This window comes from Sus scrofa, chromosome 17 (genome assembly GCF_000003025.6).
Source record: "Sus scrofa isolate TJ Tabasco breed Duroc chromosome 17, Sscrofa11.1, whole genome shotgun sequence".
Classification (NCBI taxonomy): Eukaryota; Metazoa; Chordata; class Mammalia; order Artiodactyla; family Suidae; genus Sus; species Sus scrofa.
This window is the reverse complement of record NC_010459.5, coordinates 57750812-57768673: the sequence shown is the minus strand read 5'-3', so window position 1 is coordinate 57768673 and position 17862 is coordinate 57750812. Positions and strand designations below refer to the sequence as shown.

Sequence of the window (17862 nt, the reverse complement as noted above, 5' to 3'; positions counted from 1 at the left end):
CACACTAAGAGTTATGATGGTTTGAATTCATCTGTGATCTGACTACCAAAGAATTTAAACCACTGAGTGCAGGCAATCTCTTGCAGTAGAAAACTTTATTTTGTCTTTTATGAGTAGGGAAACATCTTACAGCACTATCAACACCAGATTGCCACACTCGGCAAGTCAGCTTACATATCAGCCCCAAAGAGTCACGCAAAAGAAGCATTTGGAACCACAGGGTCAAAGACAAAAGATTGTCATTATGGACACTCCTCAGAAATTCTGAATTCCACAAAATCACAAAGCTACACCCCTGAACTATGGTGGGGGGCGGGGTGGGAGGAAAGGGCTTCTACTTGGGGTTCTAACCTGAAGGCCACATGAGTGTCCCTCACCGGGCTTTGCTCCCAGAGGCCTGTCCCTCAGAGCAGGGACACTCTGTTCTGGCCACCAGGACATCCGCCCAGCAGAGCTGAACAGATGGGGAGGTCAAAAACGGGAACGCAGAGAGCAAAGGCAAGACACGCTCAAACTCTGCCCCCCACTGCTCCAGGGCCGCGGCCCAGCCGGGGACCCCGCTCTCCCGGCCGGAGCGGGGGTGGGGGGAAAGACCCCTGCACGTGCAAAGGGCCTCTGCAACCACCAGTCAAAGCCCAAAATGACACCGAGCAGGACCGCCACTCAGAGCTTCGGGGGGGGGGGGGGGGGCGGAGCAGAGGAGACGCACAAAGGGAGCTTAGGTGATCTTCAAAATACTTTATTATAAAATACAGTACAGGCTCTCAGGACGCTGCCCAGTGTTCCCCAACACACACACTGCTGAGCGAAGACCGCAAAATCCCTGGCGGCTGCCCACATGAACCTAAGAACTTCCGTGATAATCTGTCCCTTCCAGCGACAGAGGACGCTGCAGCCGGCAGTGGAGACGGGCAGTCCCTGCAGCTGCTGGGCTCCTGACTGCTGGACGACGACACTGTTTCCTCCAGGGGTTGAAATCCACATTCATGGCTGACAACCCACCGAAGCTGGGACCCAAGTTCACACACAGACGAAGCAGAGTGGAGAGAACACTCTGGACGACCCACAGGGCTCCAGCCACTATTTCTTATTCCGGGGTTTTAGCTCCTCAGCTGCGTTACGCAGGAAAATGTAATTTTTCTTCTGGGGATTATAAAATTCATGTCCCTACAGGGAAAAAAACACGGATCTTAAAAATCGATCAAACGGTAAACAAAAAGCCAATGCCTCTGGCAAGAGCTCCATGACCTGGCGCTGCCACCCTCCAGCCTGGCACAGGGCCGGAAAGCTCCATCACCTGGCACTGCCACCCTCCAGCCTGGCGCCACGCCCCAAAGCTCCATGGCATGCGCTGCCACCCTCCAGCCGGGCACGGCACTGCCCTCCCACTCTCTCCCAATGTCCGCGGGCATCGCTGACCAAGCACTTGACAGGCACGTTTGAGGCAAAGGCTGAGAGGGAGGCCCTGCCATTTCCCCGCGCAAATGCTCAGCCTGCGACGCCAGGCCTTCCAACTCCAGAGCCTGGCTCTGCTGCTGAGGGTGCCCACGAGGGCCTGGAATGCTCACCTTTGACCAGTCGTAGCTGGAAGCGTAGGCAAATATGTTTCCGTTGTGATTGAAGCAGCAAGCCGATATTGGCTGGTCTAACTGCTCCGAAGTTTTGAGTTTTGTTCTGGCATCTTTGTCCCAGAAGCTGAATCTACCATCAGACCCCACGGTTGCAAGGGTGCCGTGAACAGGATGGAATGCGATCCCGTTTACCTACAAGGGATCGAGACTTACAACGAGGCAGGGGAAGGAGAAGAGAGCAGCTTTTCCCGACGCACACTTCCCGGCTGAGTCAGGAAATGAAACGAGCGGTCATCTCACTGGGCTGGCCGCCGCTTGTCCCAGGAGAACTGGCCACGCTTTCGGAACCGACTGGCAGCCCAGACTGGATCTTTTGATAAATACACAAGTCAGCAGAAGTTACCAAGCCTGCAGCTCGTGCCACCAAGGAGCGAACCTCAGGAAAACGCCTCTTTCTTTTCTAGCAAACAGCCACGTCTGGGTTTTAGCTGAGGGCATCAACGATCTACCGGCGCCCACAGGGTGGGGGCGCGCCCCATCGCCCAAGCTCGCATTCGCGGCGGAGAGAGAACAAAAACAGTCACCGTGTTCATGCAAACAGCAACCTGATCCCCTGCCTCCGCTGCTGATGTGCGCACACGAGCACACACACTGCCGGCGAGCTTCTGTGATCCCCGAATGACTCAGCCACCCACTTCCAGGTCTGGTTTCTAGACACATTCTCAGGGCCCAAGTTTCTGAAAACATACCGCGTAGATGTCCTGCGGAGCGGACGTGTTGGTCCCGTTAGAGCGATGACACTTGAAGGTGAAGTTATCTTTGGCGCTGAAAAACAAAGGCCCGGCTTAGTCTTCCTTCAATGAGCATCTCAAGCGAGAATGTCGGCGGCTGGGGCCTCACTTACGGGTTCGGAGGGTTGATGTAGTGAATGGCGACTCTCCCCTCGATGCTCCCCAGGGCGAAACCGGTCGGCTTGTTCTGTTTGTCTTTAAAAATGGCCACACACCGATGCTACAGTTTGGGGGGAAAAAGACATCACCACGACGAAAAGCGCAGGACTCCACAGCTAAGGTGAAGGGAGACGCCTTTACCCTTGGAGGTTTTCAAAGAACCGGGGCCATGTCTCAAACGGGGTGAAGAAGGGTTTTCTGTTCCTCCCGTCAGCACGACTCTCTTTTTATTCAGCCACGTGATTCTGTCAACAGACGGAGGAGCACGTGCTCCCATCTAGGGGCGGTCACTGCAGCAGGACACCGGCCCCCGGCCCCCTGCTGGGGTGGGAGGATGCTGCCGCTCAGATTCGCAGGCCACCGCTGACCCAGCAGGCGCCTTCCGGCAAGTCACCCACCATCCCCGAGCTTCTGCGTCCCCAGCTGGAGAAGGGACGTAGCGTGTGCCCGACGTGCCCAGGGGAACGAGGGTCCCGGGTACAGTGGGTGCAGCCAGAACCGTCTAAAGGTGAATGTGCTATGCCAGACACCGCACCTGATCCAACCCCGAGTCTGAGGGGCCCAGGAGGGTCTCCTGCACTCTGGGAGAGAAGATCCCACCGCAGAGCCGGCAGCCCAGCCTGGGGCAGGGGAGCAAGGGCTGGAGCCCCCGCGGTCCTCACTTCCTCCTTCCGGTGGTGACAGCCCGGCCAAACCAAGGGACCGGCCACCCTGGACAGTACAGCATCTGAGCTGAGCGGCACTGGGGCGGGGTCAGCACACGCTGGGGGGAAAGGGCGCCTGTCACTGTGACACCTGCAGGGCAGGCACATTCCCTGAGTGAAGGGAAAGCACAAGTACCTCAATTTCTGTGCCACTTACGGAACAGAAAAACAACAATGAAAAACACCTGTTACTTTCATAAATGGAAGAACAATTACTGAAGAGACACGTTTGTAAGGGACGGGAGGGCCAACGGCTGGTCAAGCTGTCCACCCCCCCGCTGGGCTCAGCACACAGTCCAGGAAATACCCAAGACAGGGGGCACCGGGCACAGAGCCCTACACAAAGGCTGTGGCCACCCAGACAGGAGGTAAAGCCAGACCAGACCCGGTCCCGTCCCGAAGTCTGGGGCCTGACCGAGGGAAGCGAGCAGTCCAGTGCGGGGTCTCAGGCAGGTACGGTGGGGCACGTGTGCTGGGGGGGACGGATGAAGGCGGGCACAGACCCGCACTCCCGGCATCATCGGAAGCCATGTGTTCCACGAGGAAGGTGGGGAGGAGGGAAACGAGCAGATTCAAAACCACGTGCAGGGCAGCAGTGAGCCTGGCGGCCAGTGACTGGGAGCGGAGCAGAGCACAAGCGTGGGTCGAGGACCCGAGACCCCTGCGTAGACAACCGGGGTGGAGGGCCATCAGTGAGGCGCGGGCGCACGGGGACAGCACAAGAGGCGGGGGGGTTGTTTGTTCGCTCAGCAAACGTTACAGAATGCCTCCCACGTCAGGCCTGGCTCCAGGGGCTGCCCTGCCTCTACGGCCTAGTCAGCAAATAAGACAAGTGAAACACATATGTGTGTGTGTGTGAGACATACATCCGTACACCTGCACAGACCGCGCGCAGGGAGCTACCAAAAGCAGCCCTGGGGCTGGCGTGGGCTGCTGCTGGGCTTGGACAGGGAGCCAAGGAAGGGAGCTGGTCAGACAGTGGGCATCCTTGCCAGGAGGACAGAGGCGAGGTCCGTGGGGTCCCTGCCTCCAGCCCACGAGGTGCGCCAAGGCCACGGCAGGGGGCGGCACGTGGGGAAGGCGGGAGCCAAGGGCAGACGCCTGGGGAACCTCAATGTGCAGCGAGGACAGCAAAGCAGTGACAGAGGCAGTGGTGAGGGGGCGTCACAGAACCCAGGTCGGGTGAGAACATGGACTAAGAAGAGCAGGGAATGCTGCTGCCGTGGCGCCGTGACGGTGGCCCGGTGTCCACTGGAGTTCCCGATTAGTAAGCCACCAGTGGCAGCGCCAAAAACAGCTTCAGTGCAGCAATGCAGGCAGAAGTCTCAAAGGAGCAGGGTGAGAAATGAGTGGGTGGAAAGGGGACTACGAAGGCTCACATAAGACACTTGGCTTCAAAGGGAAAAAGGAACCGAGGGGGCAGAGGCTGCGGGGGTCAAAAGAGGTGTGTTTTCCAGGCTTAGACTGAGCATGGTCCAGCGCCAAAGGAGCGGTACGGGGGCGGGCGAGAGGCGGGAGGGAGGTGGCCGCAGGGCAGGCTGGCCTTTGGAGAGCGTGGACCCCACCAAGCAGGTGGGGAAGGCGGGGAAGATGCAGGGGCGTGGAGGTCTAATTCAGCAGCAGGAAGATGCGGGTGTTCACAACCGCCCTGAAGCAGAGGCCGGCGTGATCTGCCGAGACAAAGGCTAAAGGATCTGAAGAGAGAGAAGGGCCAGGAACCTCGGCAAGGAAGACGGAGCTGGAGACGAAGCTGTGGGTTTTCGGCGGACCCGAGCCACTGGACGTGCGTCCACTGAGCAGCAGCCAGCTACCCAGGGGGGCCCCAGGGGGCCTTTGGAGAGGATGGGACTGACTCGCTCAATATTTGTGCTCATATCCAAAACGTCCCCCTTCTGAAGGTCTCAAAGTACAGCCATCTCCGTACGTGGCACAAGCTGCCCAGACAGGTGCCAGATACCAGCTTCCCGATTTGACTTGTGACTCACCTGGTGTTTCAGCGGCGATTCTATCCTCCTGAATTCAGAGGGCTGATTCTCCAGCTGATAGACAATCAGGCCCCTCTCTGCAGTTGCCACCACGGCCATAGGGTATATCTGAGAAAAGCAGGAAGCAGGGACACACTGAAAGTGGGGTGTGCTTTTGACAGCAAAGAATTTTTTGAGAGTTGCAAATGTAAGTGAATTTTTTTAGTTTAACAATCCAATGATATTAACACATTTCAAGAAAACCTAGAGAAATCCTATTTGAAAGTTGAACACTGGTATCTTTTTCAGAGACTCATCTTTTAAACTATAGAATACACAACTATTTAGAAAATGTACGGAGGAACAGAGAATTCAGTCACCTCTACCACCCTTCAAACGCTAACGTCACAGTGTGTTTCCTCCTGTCTTTTCTGAACATCATGCACGTGTCTACACGTTTGTTTCTGTATAATTTGCATCCTTTACTCAAAGCCTGTTCTCAAGTACAGCCCCGTGCATTTCCCCAGGAACCCCATCGATGGCCCTACCATCCCCTCAAAGGATGGCTGGCTGGCCCCGGGGCCACTGCCAACGTTTCACTAGGTCATGAAGACAAGGAACACCTGCATCCTTACTTTTCTCCTAAGACAATCCTAAAAGGAAAACTACTGGGGAAGTTGGTACAAAACTTGAAGACTCGCTGCTAAACCAAAAGAGAAAGTTCTCTTTTTGGGGGTCTTTTTAGGGCCGCACCTGAGGCACATAAAATTCCCAAGCTGGGGGTCGAATTGGAGCCGTAGCCGCCGGCCCATGCCTCAGCCCCGGCAACACCAGATCCGAGCCGCGTCTGTGACCCACACCACTGCTCATGGCAACGCCGGGTCCTTAACCCACTGAGCAAGGCCAGGGATGGAACCCACATCCTCATGCATACTAGGTCAGGTTCCTAACCCGGGGCTGAGCCACAGTGGGAACTCCAAGAAAGCGCTTCAGTTTCTATCCCTCTCAGAGCCAGTCACCAAGGACCTGGTACCACACTGCAAGGTCACTGCCAGTTTCCCACACTTCGCATGTGGCTGTGTACATCCACACAAGTGACTAAAAAATGTGACACCTGGTTTTAGTAATTCTGCAACAAATGCAGCACAAAACCCTACAGATTTAAGATGACTGAGGCAGTCCACACTACATCCCACATCTATCATTAAAGCTCGAGGGGTCTTGAGATTACCCACGAATTGCAAGACACCGAAAGGTAAGAAGTGCCTTTTTTAAAAATTTTTTTGTCTTTGTGCCTTTTCTTGGGCCGCTCCTGCAGCATATGGAGGTTCCCAGGCTAGGGGTCTAATAGGAGCTGTAGCCACCGGCCTACGCCAGAGCCACAGCAACGTGGGATCCGAGCTGTGTCTGCGACCCACACCACAGCTCACGGCAATGCTGGATCCTTAACCCACTGAGCAAGGCCAGGGATTGAACCGCAACCTCATGGTTCCTGGTCGGAGTCGTTAACCACTGCGCCACGACAGGAACTACAGAAGTGCCTTTTTTTTAAGGACACACATATGAAGTTAGAAATTCCTTACCACGTCAGCACAGTAACACCTTTCAGGGAGCTGCAAAACCATCATAGGATTTGATGACCGTGTATCCCAAAACTAAAAGACCAAAACAAAAACAAAACAAGCCCGTAAGTGACCATCCAGAGCTCAGAAGACGCGTCCATCTTGCTCAGGCCATGCGCCCCTCAGCCGTATCTCATACCTTCAACGTCTTATCCCAGCTCCCCGTCATCACACAGCTGTAGTTTGGTGCTTTGATCCAATGTATGGTTTTAACAGGAGCATCATGCTTTCAACAAGACAAAAACCAAAACCGATCAAGATAAATGTAATAATATGCTACACAGCTTCGGTCCTGGAAAGTCAAAGCGAAGAAACCTTAAATACTGTGGTCATACCAAACAACAACCAAAGACTGTTCCGCCCGGCCTGAGGACCAAGACATTCAATGCAACACGGAGAGCACGTGTCTACCTCCTATTCTAACAAAATCTGATTTGCTTTTAACCATAATGAACTAGTTTGTGAACGTAAGCCCTTCCTTAGGTGGGGATACTCAGAAGTGACTCGTCGGGAACCCCGCCACAACTGTATTGCTTAGATGACACGAATCAGGAGATCAGGAGACGCTTGTGGCACAGGGCACTGCGAGCTCAGGCTACGCAACCTTCCTGCAAACGTCTCAGTGTACGGAGGCTGTTGCTCACCAGGCCAGACCCCCGGTCCCAGGTGCTCTCATCTTTGTCACTCCTGCTTTTCTCAGCAGTCTTCGCACGAGACGCCAAGGACTGCGAAAGCTCCAGGGCACGTGGACGCGTCCCTCCTACTCACTGCTGTGTCTCTACTCCTAAGGTCAGTGCCTGGCGCTTGTCCCATGAACAAGTGGCCAAAGGATGATGGCACGAGCAAAGCCACACCCAGGGGCTGGAATGTCAAACATGTGACACTGGGGAGCAGCTGTAATACCTTCTTTTCCAGACGTTAACGTCACCAGCTCCTCTGATGCCACCCTCACCTACACGGATGCGGAGGACCCGCGACAGAACACTTTGTGAAATACCAGTAAGAAAGAGAATGGTTATGACCGGTGTCGTTTTTTGTGGTAAAGAGGTTTTTGGCATCTTTAGGTCTGATTTGGTATAGTCCAACTGCATTTTCCCTATAACAGAGAATTACTATAATTAAACAATCACTGCAACCCTGGGCCCCGTCCTGCCCAGCCTTTCTGCAGAGAGTGTGGTTTTTTTTTTTGTTTTGTTTTATTTTGTTTTTGTCTTTTCTAGGGCCGATCCGGCGGCATATGGAGGTTTCCAGGCTAGGGGTCCAATGGGAGCTGTAGCCGCCACCTACACCACAGCCACAGCAACACGGGATCCGAGCCGCGTCTACGACCTACACCACAGCTCACGGCAACACTGGATCCTTAACCCACTGAGTGAGGCCAGGGATCAAACCCGCAACCTCAAGGTTCCTAGTCAGATTCGTTAACCACTGCGCCACGACGGGAACTCCACGCAGAGGGTGTTTTTATTACCTGTGCAATCTGTATCGCCTGGTTACTGTTGAGGTCCCACATTTTGGCAGTTTTATCACATGATGCTGTAAATACTTTGCTCCCATCCTAAAATAAAACAAAAAATCCAGCATCCTAAGAAAAATAAAGCCTCTACTTGTACATTTAGATATTAGGTTGAACATACGGAGGCAGATCGCATTTTTCCAACTACTTGGGGGCCAGTGTATTGCAAACTACCCTGTCATATACAAAACACATTTTTAGCTCTAATCATTAAATTTTTTCCCCCAAGAGATAGGTAAATAGGATTTAAACAATTAAAAGGCATTTAGAGTTTCACAGCAAAACTGAAGGCTTTCTCCTGCCCCTGACCGTCTCAGAGGCAGCCAGGCCACTGGCATGTCCTCTGGGACTAGCCCCTGTGTATCATGGATTAAAGTGTACTATCTTCCAGGAGTCACTTAACTTCTTATTCTTCTTTTCTTCAATTTCAAGCCTTCACAATAGTTGCAAGAATAATACAACAAATCCTCACAAACCTCCCATGCAGATTTGCCAACGCAGATATTCTGCACGTTCACGCCTCTCCCTCTCCTCCCACTCCCCCTCCACACATGCGTACGACCATTGCTTCTGTTCAGCTCAGTATCTAATAGCATGTACAGCAAATGCAATAAAACTACACCAATTTACAACAATCAGTGGTCCAATGTTAGCTTCAAAAACTACTGGTCACTGTGTAATGGTTTTTAAAATATTCACAAACGGAACTCATAAAGTAGGCCAGTCGGTTTTGAAGCACAAGGTAATTTAAAAAGAAAAAACGGTACCGAGTTGGAAATCTAGACTAGTCGTCAACAAATTTCCTTCTTACAGGGCCATACAGTAAATATTTCAGTCTTTGCAGGTCAAAACGTCTCTGTTGCACCTCTTTTAACTGGGCTGCTGTACCCGAAAGCCATACACATTACGTAAATGAATGTGTGTTTCAAGAAAACATCACTTACGAAACAGGCAGCGGGCCAGATGTGGTCCGTGGGCCATAGTTCGCTGACCCCACAGCTACCCTGCTAGTTTCTGGTTCCGCTCTCCTCCCTGAGCAAAAACGTCTTCTCCTTTGAGTCACTAGCTCTCCATTGGAAAGGAGAGAGAAAAGCTTCTACTGCACTAATGAACTGTAGGGATAACTCCACAAACCCTCGCAACGATGCTGACATAGGGAGCAGGCCCTCAGGCTGAGTGAGCCGCCGGCCTCTCCGTCTCGTAACAAGCCCATCCTACCGGCTGCAGGATGCCAGACCCCAGCGGACACATCCACGCGGAGGCCGATCCATCAAAAGGCTGGAGCAGAGGAGTGAGACTCTGGCGTGCTCTCAACTGGCTCCTCTGAGGTCCACCCGCCGTGGCCACACGGCGAGCCTCGTCCTCAATTGCTCTCACCGAGTTTGCAGTTGATGCCTCAAGGGTCGGTCTGGTTCTTCGTGCATTTTAGACCTGCCTTCCTCCCCAGCATGCCCTTCGCCGCTCCCAGGCCAGCTCTCTTCCTTCCTGTCAGCCCCAAAAGGGAGGCCGTCAAGGGCATGGGCCCTGGAGCCAAGAAGGTCCCGCTTTGGGCTCAGCCTTTTGGTCACTAGGTTCCCTCAAGCACATCTATGAACCCATTCCCACAGAGGCCATGCTAGTCGCTTTACGTGACCGAATCCAGCCGCCACCGTCTAGGATCTGAAACCCTTCCTGCTCCTCTAGGTCTGCCCTAAGAGAGCACGAGTTCCACGGGCACAGGAGTTTCCGACCTTACCTGCCTCAACCTGCACTATTTCCCAAGTGCCTGCATGAACAGTTGCATGGCAATTACTTGAATTAAATAACGTTATTCCCTGTCGTAAATATTCGTTTCATCTTATAAGTGAGGAAACACGTTTAAAGAGATTAAGTTTAACTTAATCTTAAGAGAAGACAGAGCCAAAATTTGAATCTAGGTCTGGACTGGATGAGGTGATGCCCATAAAGCTGCAAGCAGACGGTTTACTCTTAAGATTCAGCTCAATTCTTGCTGTGAGGCATTCACAGCACCCCCAAAATTTACAGCTGCTTTCTGGGCTCCCTCCACCCAGCACCAGGGCATCCTGCCTCTCAGAGCTTAGCTCAGAGTTAGAAGAGCACACCTACGTTTTCGATTCCTCCACCAGATGGCGCACAACTCCGCTGGAGACGGAGGGAGGATGCACACATTCTCGTAAATGGCAACAACCAGCTCGAGTTGAGCAACACAACTCCTGAGTCAGTTAACTCTACTGCTTATCATACTTTATACGAAACTTACAACTCTCATCTGTTACCTGATCAGTAAAGAAAGTCAGGAAAAATAAATCACAAATACCTAACCATCCCTGATGGGTTTCGTTCCTTTTTTTTTTTTTTTTGCTTTTTTTTTTAGGGCCACACCCACTGCACATGGAGGTTCCCAGGCTAGGGGTCCAATCGGAACTACAGCTGCTGGCCTACACCACTGCCAGAGCAAAGGCAACATCAGACCCGAGCCATGTCTGCGACTTACACCATAGCTCACAACAATGCCGGATCCTTAACCCAATGAACGAGGCCAAGGATCAAACTCGTGTCCTCATGGATACTAGTTGGGTTTGTTAACTGCTGAGCCAAGACAGGAACTCCAAATTCCTACTTTAAAACAACACAATCTCAGGGCACACCTAGAGATAGGAAATGCTTCAAAAAATTGTCTCAGGAATTGCTCAAGGAAAATGTGTCAATGACCTAATGGGTTTTTTAGTGCAAGAAAAGCTTTCAGAGCGATTAACTAACTAAAGCTAACATGACTAAAGTCAACTGACTACATTATATCAAAAAAATGATTACATTTACATTCAGAAAACAGCATTCCTACAATGCGCAATTTGTGTTTCAGGTTATAAAACACACACACACACACACACACACACACACACACACATTCTAAATTACGCTGTACTTTCTGTCGAGGAAAACAGGAAAAACGGAATGAAACTTACATCACTCCAGCAGACATCAAGCACGGGCCCAGTGTGCATCTGCTGAGCTTTTGGAATAGTCTGTCCACTATCCTGAACTTCCCAACAGCGAACCTACAGTCATAAAACAAACGAATGCAAATGCAGCAAGTAATGATCTATTACATGCTTTACCCCCGCGCTCCCAACCATAACCACATAAATGCAAATTCACACAACAGATGCTTTTGTGGGGGGGGGGGCTGCAATGGTGGCATACAGAAGTTCTAGGGTCAGGGATCGAACCTGTGCCACCACAGTAACCCGAGCTGCTGCAGTGACAATGCTGGATCCTTAACCTGCTGTGCCACAAGAGAAATCCCACATGATAGACACTCTTTCCCTATCAAATTAACACAAATAAAATGAGTAACACTCGGCACCACCAAGGACATGCTGAAACTTGTACTGCTGGTAGAGGGATAAACTGGTACGGCTCTGCCGGAGGATGTCATTAGAAACCCTGAAGCTTGTGCTGTGCCTCAGCCATCCCGCTTCGGAGATATGAGCGCCTCCCGTGATGTACTTGATGTGCGTGATGTGCATTAATGTCTGCAACAGCTCAACCCTGGGAACTGACTGCCATCGCCATCCTGAAGCAGCACATGAGGCTCAGGGAAGATAACTGGCCCAGGTCCCTCATCTGGGTGAGGGGCGAAGCCACCATGCATTCGTCTGAGGGTGGTCGAAGGGTTCCCGTTCACTCCAACAGGCCACGTGCCTGTTTTTCCAAAGTGCTTCTCAACATCCTTTGCCTGTTTTTCTAGCAGAGCTTTTGTATGTTATGATACATTTTTTGGTAAGTGTAGCATCAGTGCAAGACTTGCGGTGTAGCTAAAGAACATTTTCAGGATGCCCAGGAGGGAAATCTAAGTACACCAGCACGGACGACGCTTACTCGCAACGAAGGCGACACCTGACTTGGGGATACACTTCATGATACTGCACTAGAGTAGGAATTTTTGAAGGCTGCATGTGATCCTGCTTTTTTTTGTCTTTTTGCTATTTCTTTGGGCCGCTCCCGCGGCATACGGAGGTTCCCAGGCTAGGGGTCCAATCGGAGCTGTAGCTGCCAGCCTACGCCAGAGCCACAGCAACTCGGGATCCGAGCCGCGTCTGCAACCTACACCACAGCTCATGGCAATGCCGGATCGTTAACCCACTGAGCAAGGGCAGGGACCGAACCTGCAACCTCATGGTTCCCAGTCGGATTCATTAACCACCGCGCCACAACGGGAGCTCCTGATCCTGCTTTCTTAACAAAAACTGGTGCAACAAGTGAAGTCTGCCACACGGAAAGGTTCACGCTCTCTAAACTCACTTCTTTAAAGAGGCCATGAATAAGCCGTAACTCTGCTTCATTCATTTGGAAGGGGGACAAAAAGCAAAAACCGTGGCCATCCAACAAAGAAAAGTGACAGAACATGCACTTGAGGAGCACTTACATCGTTAGCCCACGATCCTGCAATGAGAAAGTTCCCCGGCAAGGTGGGTGGGCTAAAAGATAGACAACCAATGCTATCGTCAGGAGAGGATGTTACTTCAATATCCTGGGGTGGAAGAAGTCCATGTTAAAACATACGCATCACCAAAATTTAATTCAAAATTACTTTCTTTCCCACTAAACACCTAATGGTGCTCAAGGACTGACTGAATGAGACCATCCTTACTTTGTTAATAAAAAGGGGGGGGTGTAAATAAGCCAGTGAAAATACTGGCCCCGCTGGGACCGTAAGCAGCACTCTCAAAGGCAGGCCCACACCTGTGGCTAGCCCCCCAGTTCACACCTGCGCCCCTTCCTCCACCCCTCTTCCAAAGAAATCCTGACGCAACAGTTGTGGGCTGGGTCCTGGGAACCTGCAGTTTTAACGAGCACCTCAAGTGATTCCGGGGATCGGGGCTATCAGGGGGAACAGGACATCAGTCCAGGGCACACACAGTGCCTGCGCTCTGGCATCTGAGAAGGCAGGCTAGACAAACTCCCAGAGTTTTCACCCTGAAGGAAGTTCCCAAACCACCTGGGCTCTCCCGCTGTCACAGACATGGGAAACCTGGCCTGCATAGGTGCTGCAAGCCCCATGAAGCTTTACGAGGTACCTTCATAGGGTTGTGATTATCTGTGGTTGTGCTGCCAAACATGCTAGTCCCACTGGTTCCAAAACCCGAGGTTGTTCCAAACAGACTCATTTTGGCCCTAAAAAATAATGGAAAAAGTTAAGGTTCTTTCTCAGGTAATAAATATCATTGAGAAGCAATATAAAGATAATTAGGTTATAAAAGGGGAATAAAAAGTAAATAAATAAATGTCTTCTTGATATCAGCCTTCTCGTTTTTTTTTTTTTTTTTTTTGTCTTTTTGTCTTTTGTTGTTGCTATTTCTTGGGCCGCTCCCGCGGCATATGGAGGTTCCCAGGCTAGGGGTCCAATCGGAGCTGTAGCCACCAGCCTACGCCAGAGCCACAGCAACTCGGGATCCGAGCCGCGTCTGCAACCTACACCACAGCTCACGGCAACGCCGGATCGTTAACCCACTGAGCAAGGGCAGGGACCGAACCCGCAACCTCATGGTTCCTAGTCGGATTCGTTAACCACTGCGCCACAACGGGAACTCCCAGCCTTCTCGTTTTTGAAAAGATCTAAATATGCAGTAAGTAGACTCCCTTTAAAAAATAAACTTAGAATGGGTTTTTTGGTAGAAAATTCCAAAGATTCCATACACCCCACATCCAGCTTTCTTCTTACAACTGTCATCATGAATTAACCACTGCTGATACATCACAGCAGAGTATTTTTCGATCACCAGCTGTGAAATAAATCCACTCATTCCATCTAGTCAGAGACACCGTGCTGAGCGCCCAGATATAACAGTAAAGCAGCAGAAGGCGCCACTCTTCCCGTTCTCACTTGTGACAGTTCACGTGCTTCTCACCAACTTCCACACTCTGGTTCAGGTCAGTGTCTCTGCATGAAGTTACTTAGAAAAGCCACCAGTCCTGGTAGCAATTGTGTAGAAGGTTTTAAAAGTAATCCACTTTGTCCTCCTTAGGCACTGAAAGGTTTGGCATTATGCCTTGGACATCTGACCTGCAAGAATCCCCCCACTTGGAGTTTTTTCCTGGGCACCACAGTCTAGAAGGGGTAGAATCATGCCTCTGCCACTTACCACAGCTGGGACCCTAGTCTCATCAAGCCCCATTTCCCCTATTCTGCAAACACGGAGCATATTAACACCTTCTCCAGGGTTGCTCTGAAGATAAATCACATTACACACAGCAAGTGCAGTGTCTAGTGCATAGTGGGTCATAAACAGCTTTCCCTTTTTTCCTTCCAGGAAGAAAGTCTATGTCTTCTTTAATTTTACTATTATTTTTTTTTTCTTGTTAGGGCCGCATTCTCAGCATATGAAGGTTCCCAGGCTGGAGGTCCAATGAGAGCTACAGCTGCCAGCCTATGCCACAGCCACAGCAACGTCAAATCCAAGCCATGTCTGCAACCTACACCACAGCTCACGGCAATGCCGATCCTTAACCCAGTGAGTGGGGCCAGGGATTGAACCCGCAACCTCATGGTTCCTAGTTGGATTCTTTTCCGCTGAGCCACGACAGGAACTTGGAAAGACTATGTACTATATAGAACTCTGATGACTCACATACACTGAGGCCACACTTCAATTCTGTCATTGTTCTCAAATTTTCACACTGTGTCTGTAACCTCCCCCAAAGGAGCCTAGTAGCTGAGAGACATACGACAGGAGTGGTATCTGTTAAGACCACACAAATGGGAAAACTGTGACAGATGTGGGGAAGGTGTTTGAGTTTCCCAAGCTACACCCCATGAAAGACAATCAGGTGTAGCCCCACTAGGTCTATGAATGCATTAGCAACTCAGCAACTCTGTACAAGGATGTGGTGGTGCTGGTCACCTCTGCCTCCTACCCTAAGACATGGATCTGAAACAGCAAACAAAAGAATGACAAGGCTTCTGCAAACACCAAGGAACTAAAAAACACATGGCTTTGAGCAAACTATTTAGCCTCGATTTTCTCATTTTTAAAAATAAACCCTAATATCTACTTCATGGAGCTATGAAAACCACGTGAGCTCATACATACAGTGTTTGAAACTTCTGTTCCTCCCTTCTCCTCAACCCAGAAGGTGGGAGAGAGCATTTCTGCAATGAGGGGTGAATGAGGGGAAAAGAGCAACAGTCACTAAGCATTAATCAGCCTATATGGACCAGAGGCTACCCTCAAGAAGGTCGGAAGACACGCGTTTACCTCCAACTGGCCTGATCTTGCTCGCTCCCTCCGTGCGACGCCCCCGCCCCGCCCGCTGACGGCTTCCTGCCTGTGCACACAGCAAACTCCTCCGGCCTGGGAGGATTCCTATGAGCTGCTCCTTCAGCCTGGGATGATCTGCCCTCTCCCAGACCCCCAGTTGTCTCAGTGTGAATCTTAGGGTCCCAATCCAAACGAATGCCTCCTGTGAGCTCTCTGGGGTGATGGAAATAGTCTAAAACTGCACCGCGGCGATGTGTACCCAACTGTACCCTTTAAATGGGTTACAGTCTGCGCCGCTTCCATAAAGCTGCTACAAGCATCTTTTTTAACAAAGTCACCTCCTCCGAGGCTTGCCTGCCTTCTTCCCAAAGCAAGATCTCCACCCCTCCACACACCCCCGCCTTCTTCCCAGTAGTACCGGTTACCACCCGGAATTTGTTTCAACCAATCCCCTCCCGAGGAGAACGCCAGAGAGCTGCCTGGATGCTTCCCCAATATACACCAGGCCCAAAGCGGCTGGCGTTTCCCAGATACCTGCCTGGGCGCAGTGTGTGTGCACGTGAATATAACACACACTTGGCGGAGGAAGACAGAAACAAACAGACTTAGTTTCAGAGTGGTAAGTGCAACAAAGGAGATCAAGCGGGTTGACGTGGCAGAGACTAGAAAGGGACGCCCTTGTGTAGCAGGACCTGGGAAGATCTCCGAGGCGGTAGCTTGTGTCGGATGAGAAGCCAGACAAGTAACGAGGAAGAGCAAAGGCGGCAAGGGCTGCCGTCAATTCTGTGACCCTTCCCGGAGCCTCAGTTTCCCCCCCCCACACACACAAAAATCACAAAAAACAAAACAAAAAAAACGAGAGGCTTAGACTTGAGGTGACCCGTCCAGCCCCGACGTCCCTCCCAGCGGCCACTAATGAAACCCGCTAACAGCCCGGCTCGTGCCCCAGCACCCCGTGGCGGGGCGCACTCCGCCGGGGGGCCGGCCTACCGCGCCATGGCGGCGGGGAACGAGGGGAAGCAGCACAGGGCCTACCTGAGAGTCGCGCCGCGGAGGGAAGCCGACGACGGGGAGCAGAAAGAGCTCAGGAGCCTGTGACCCGGCTCGGGCGTGGACGAGGCGAAGGCAAGGCGGCAGCGACAGTTATCTTCCGACCTCGAGGTCTCACGCTGGCCTAAAAACTGCCCTATTTACCGTGGGGGCCGCTGCGCATGCACCCACGAGGCACTTCCGGTGTCATCCGGAAGGAAGGGGAAGCTCCGCCCCCTCAAGGTAATTACACATGCGCAGAAGTGCTAATGACGCCAAGAAGAAGTCCCTGTGCCAGCAGTTTGCAGATTGGTCCAAAGCTGGTGTAGCCAACTCGGTTGCCCAGCGACCACTCAGATCAATCCACAGCCGGGGCTGGTTAAGGGTAGTTAGAATTTTCTCTTGTGAATTACAAGTGGAGCAGAATCCTGGTTGCGGTCAATCTTCCAGAGGCTGATGGGACGCTGCTTGGTCTACTCTGGCCTCCATAACTGCGGCTGGGGTATCTTGAGCCGTCCAGGCTCTTTGGACCTCAGTTTCAGCCGTAAAATGGGGATAATGATGCTTAATTTCCAGGGCTATTCTTAATTAGGTTCAAGTGAAGAAACACACAAGAAGGACTTTTGCTAAGTGTAAGGTCCACGGGAATGATAAGGGGCTGTTAGGATGCACACGTGCCAACTCAATATTTCAGTTGGTTGCTTTTTCCTCCTTTAGGAAGGAAAAATAGGAATTTCCTAAGGTTACCGTTCAACACACTGAACCTTCTTTACTACTTAGTGTGGCCTGCATACCAAAAGCCTTGATATCTGCAGGGAGCCTTAGGATCCACGGGACCTTGTTATTAAATGCAGATTCAGAAGGTTCAGTGTGGGCCTGAGAACCAACATTTCAAGCAAATTCCCAGCTGAAGTTCCAGGCTATGGACCGCAGTTAAACACCAAGGATCTAGACGAGGTGTTTGGAATCACTTGGGGAAGCTTTTAAAAAATGGTAATGCCTAGGTCTCATCTTCAGAGATTCTGATTTAGTTGGTCTGGGGTGGAACTAAGAGAATATTTCTAAAAAGCTCTCAGAGTTCCTGCTGTGGCTCAGCAGGTTATTAACCCGACTAGTATCCATGAGGATGCGGGTTTGATCCCTGGCCTCGTTCAGTGGTTTGCCACAAGCTGTGGTGTAGGTCACAGATGCAGCTCAAGTCTAGTGTTTCTGTGGTTGCTATGACCCAGAGGCTGGCAGCTGCA

At 51.5% G+C, this 17862-nt stretch overlaps 1 protein-coding gene across 2 annotated transcripts; it reads right to left on the bottom strand.

The window, feature by feature from the left end:
- On the bottom strand, positions 80-16816 carry RAE1 (ribonucleic acid export 1). 2 transcript variants are annotated; one of them, XM_005673037.3, is made up of 12 exons: positions 16625-16816; positions 13409-13505; positions 12757-12861; positions 11294-11386; positions 8283-8369; positions 6951-7037; positions 6773-6844; positions 5211-5318; positions 2476-2582; positions 2321-2396; positions 1569-1763; positions 80-1167 (listed from the first exon to the last, which is right to left on the bottom strand). In XM_005673037.3, the coding sequence occupies exons 2-12, from the start codon at positions 13496-13498 to the stop codon at positions 1081-1083; spliced, it is 1107 nt and encodes a 368-aa protein (XP_005673094.1). In that variant the 5' UTR covers positions 13499-13505; positions 16625-16816; the 3' UTR covers positions 80-1080.

Coding starts and splice junctions, on each gene's coding strand:
- RAE1 (XM_005673037.3), bottom strand. CDS start 13,498: ATGAGTCTGTTTGGAACAACCTCGGGTTTTGGAACCAGTGGGACTAGC. Junction 11,387..12,756: donor CAGGATCGTGGGCTAACGAT/GTAAGTGCTCCT, acceptor TTATGACTGTAG/GTTCGCTGTTGGGAAGTTCA. Junction 7,038..8,282: donor AGGCGATACAGATTGCACAG/GTAATAAAAACA, acceptor TCTTGTTGAAAG/CATGATGCTCCTGTTAAAAC.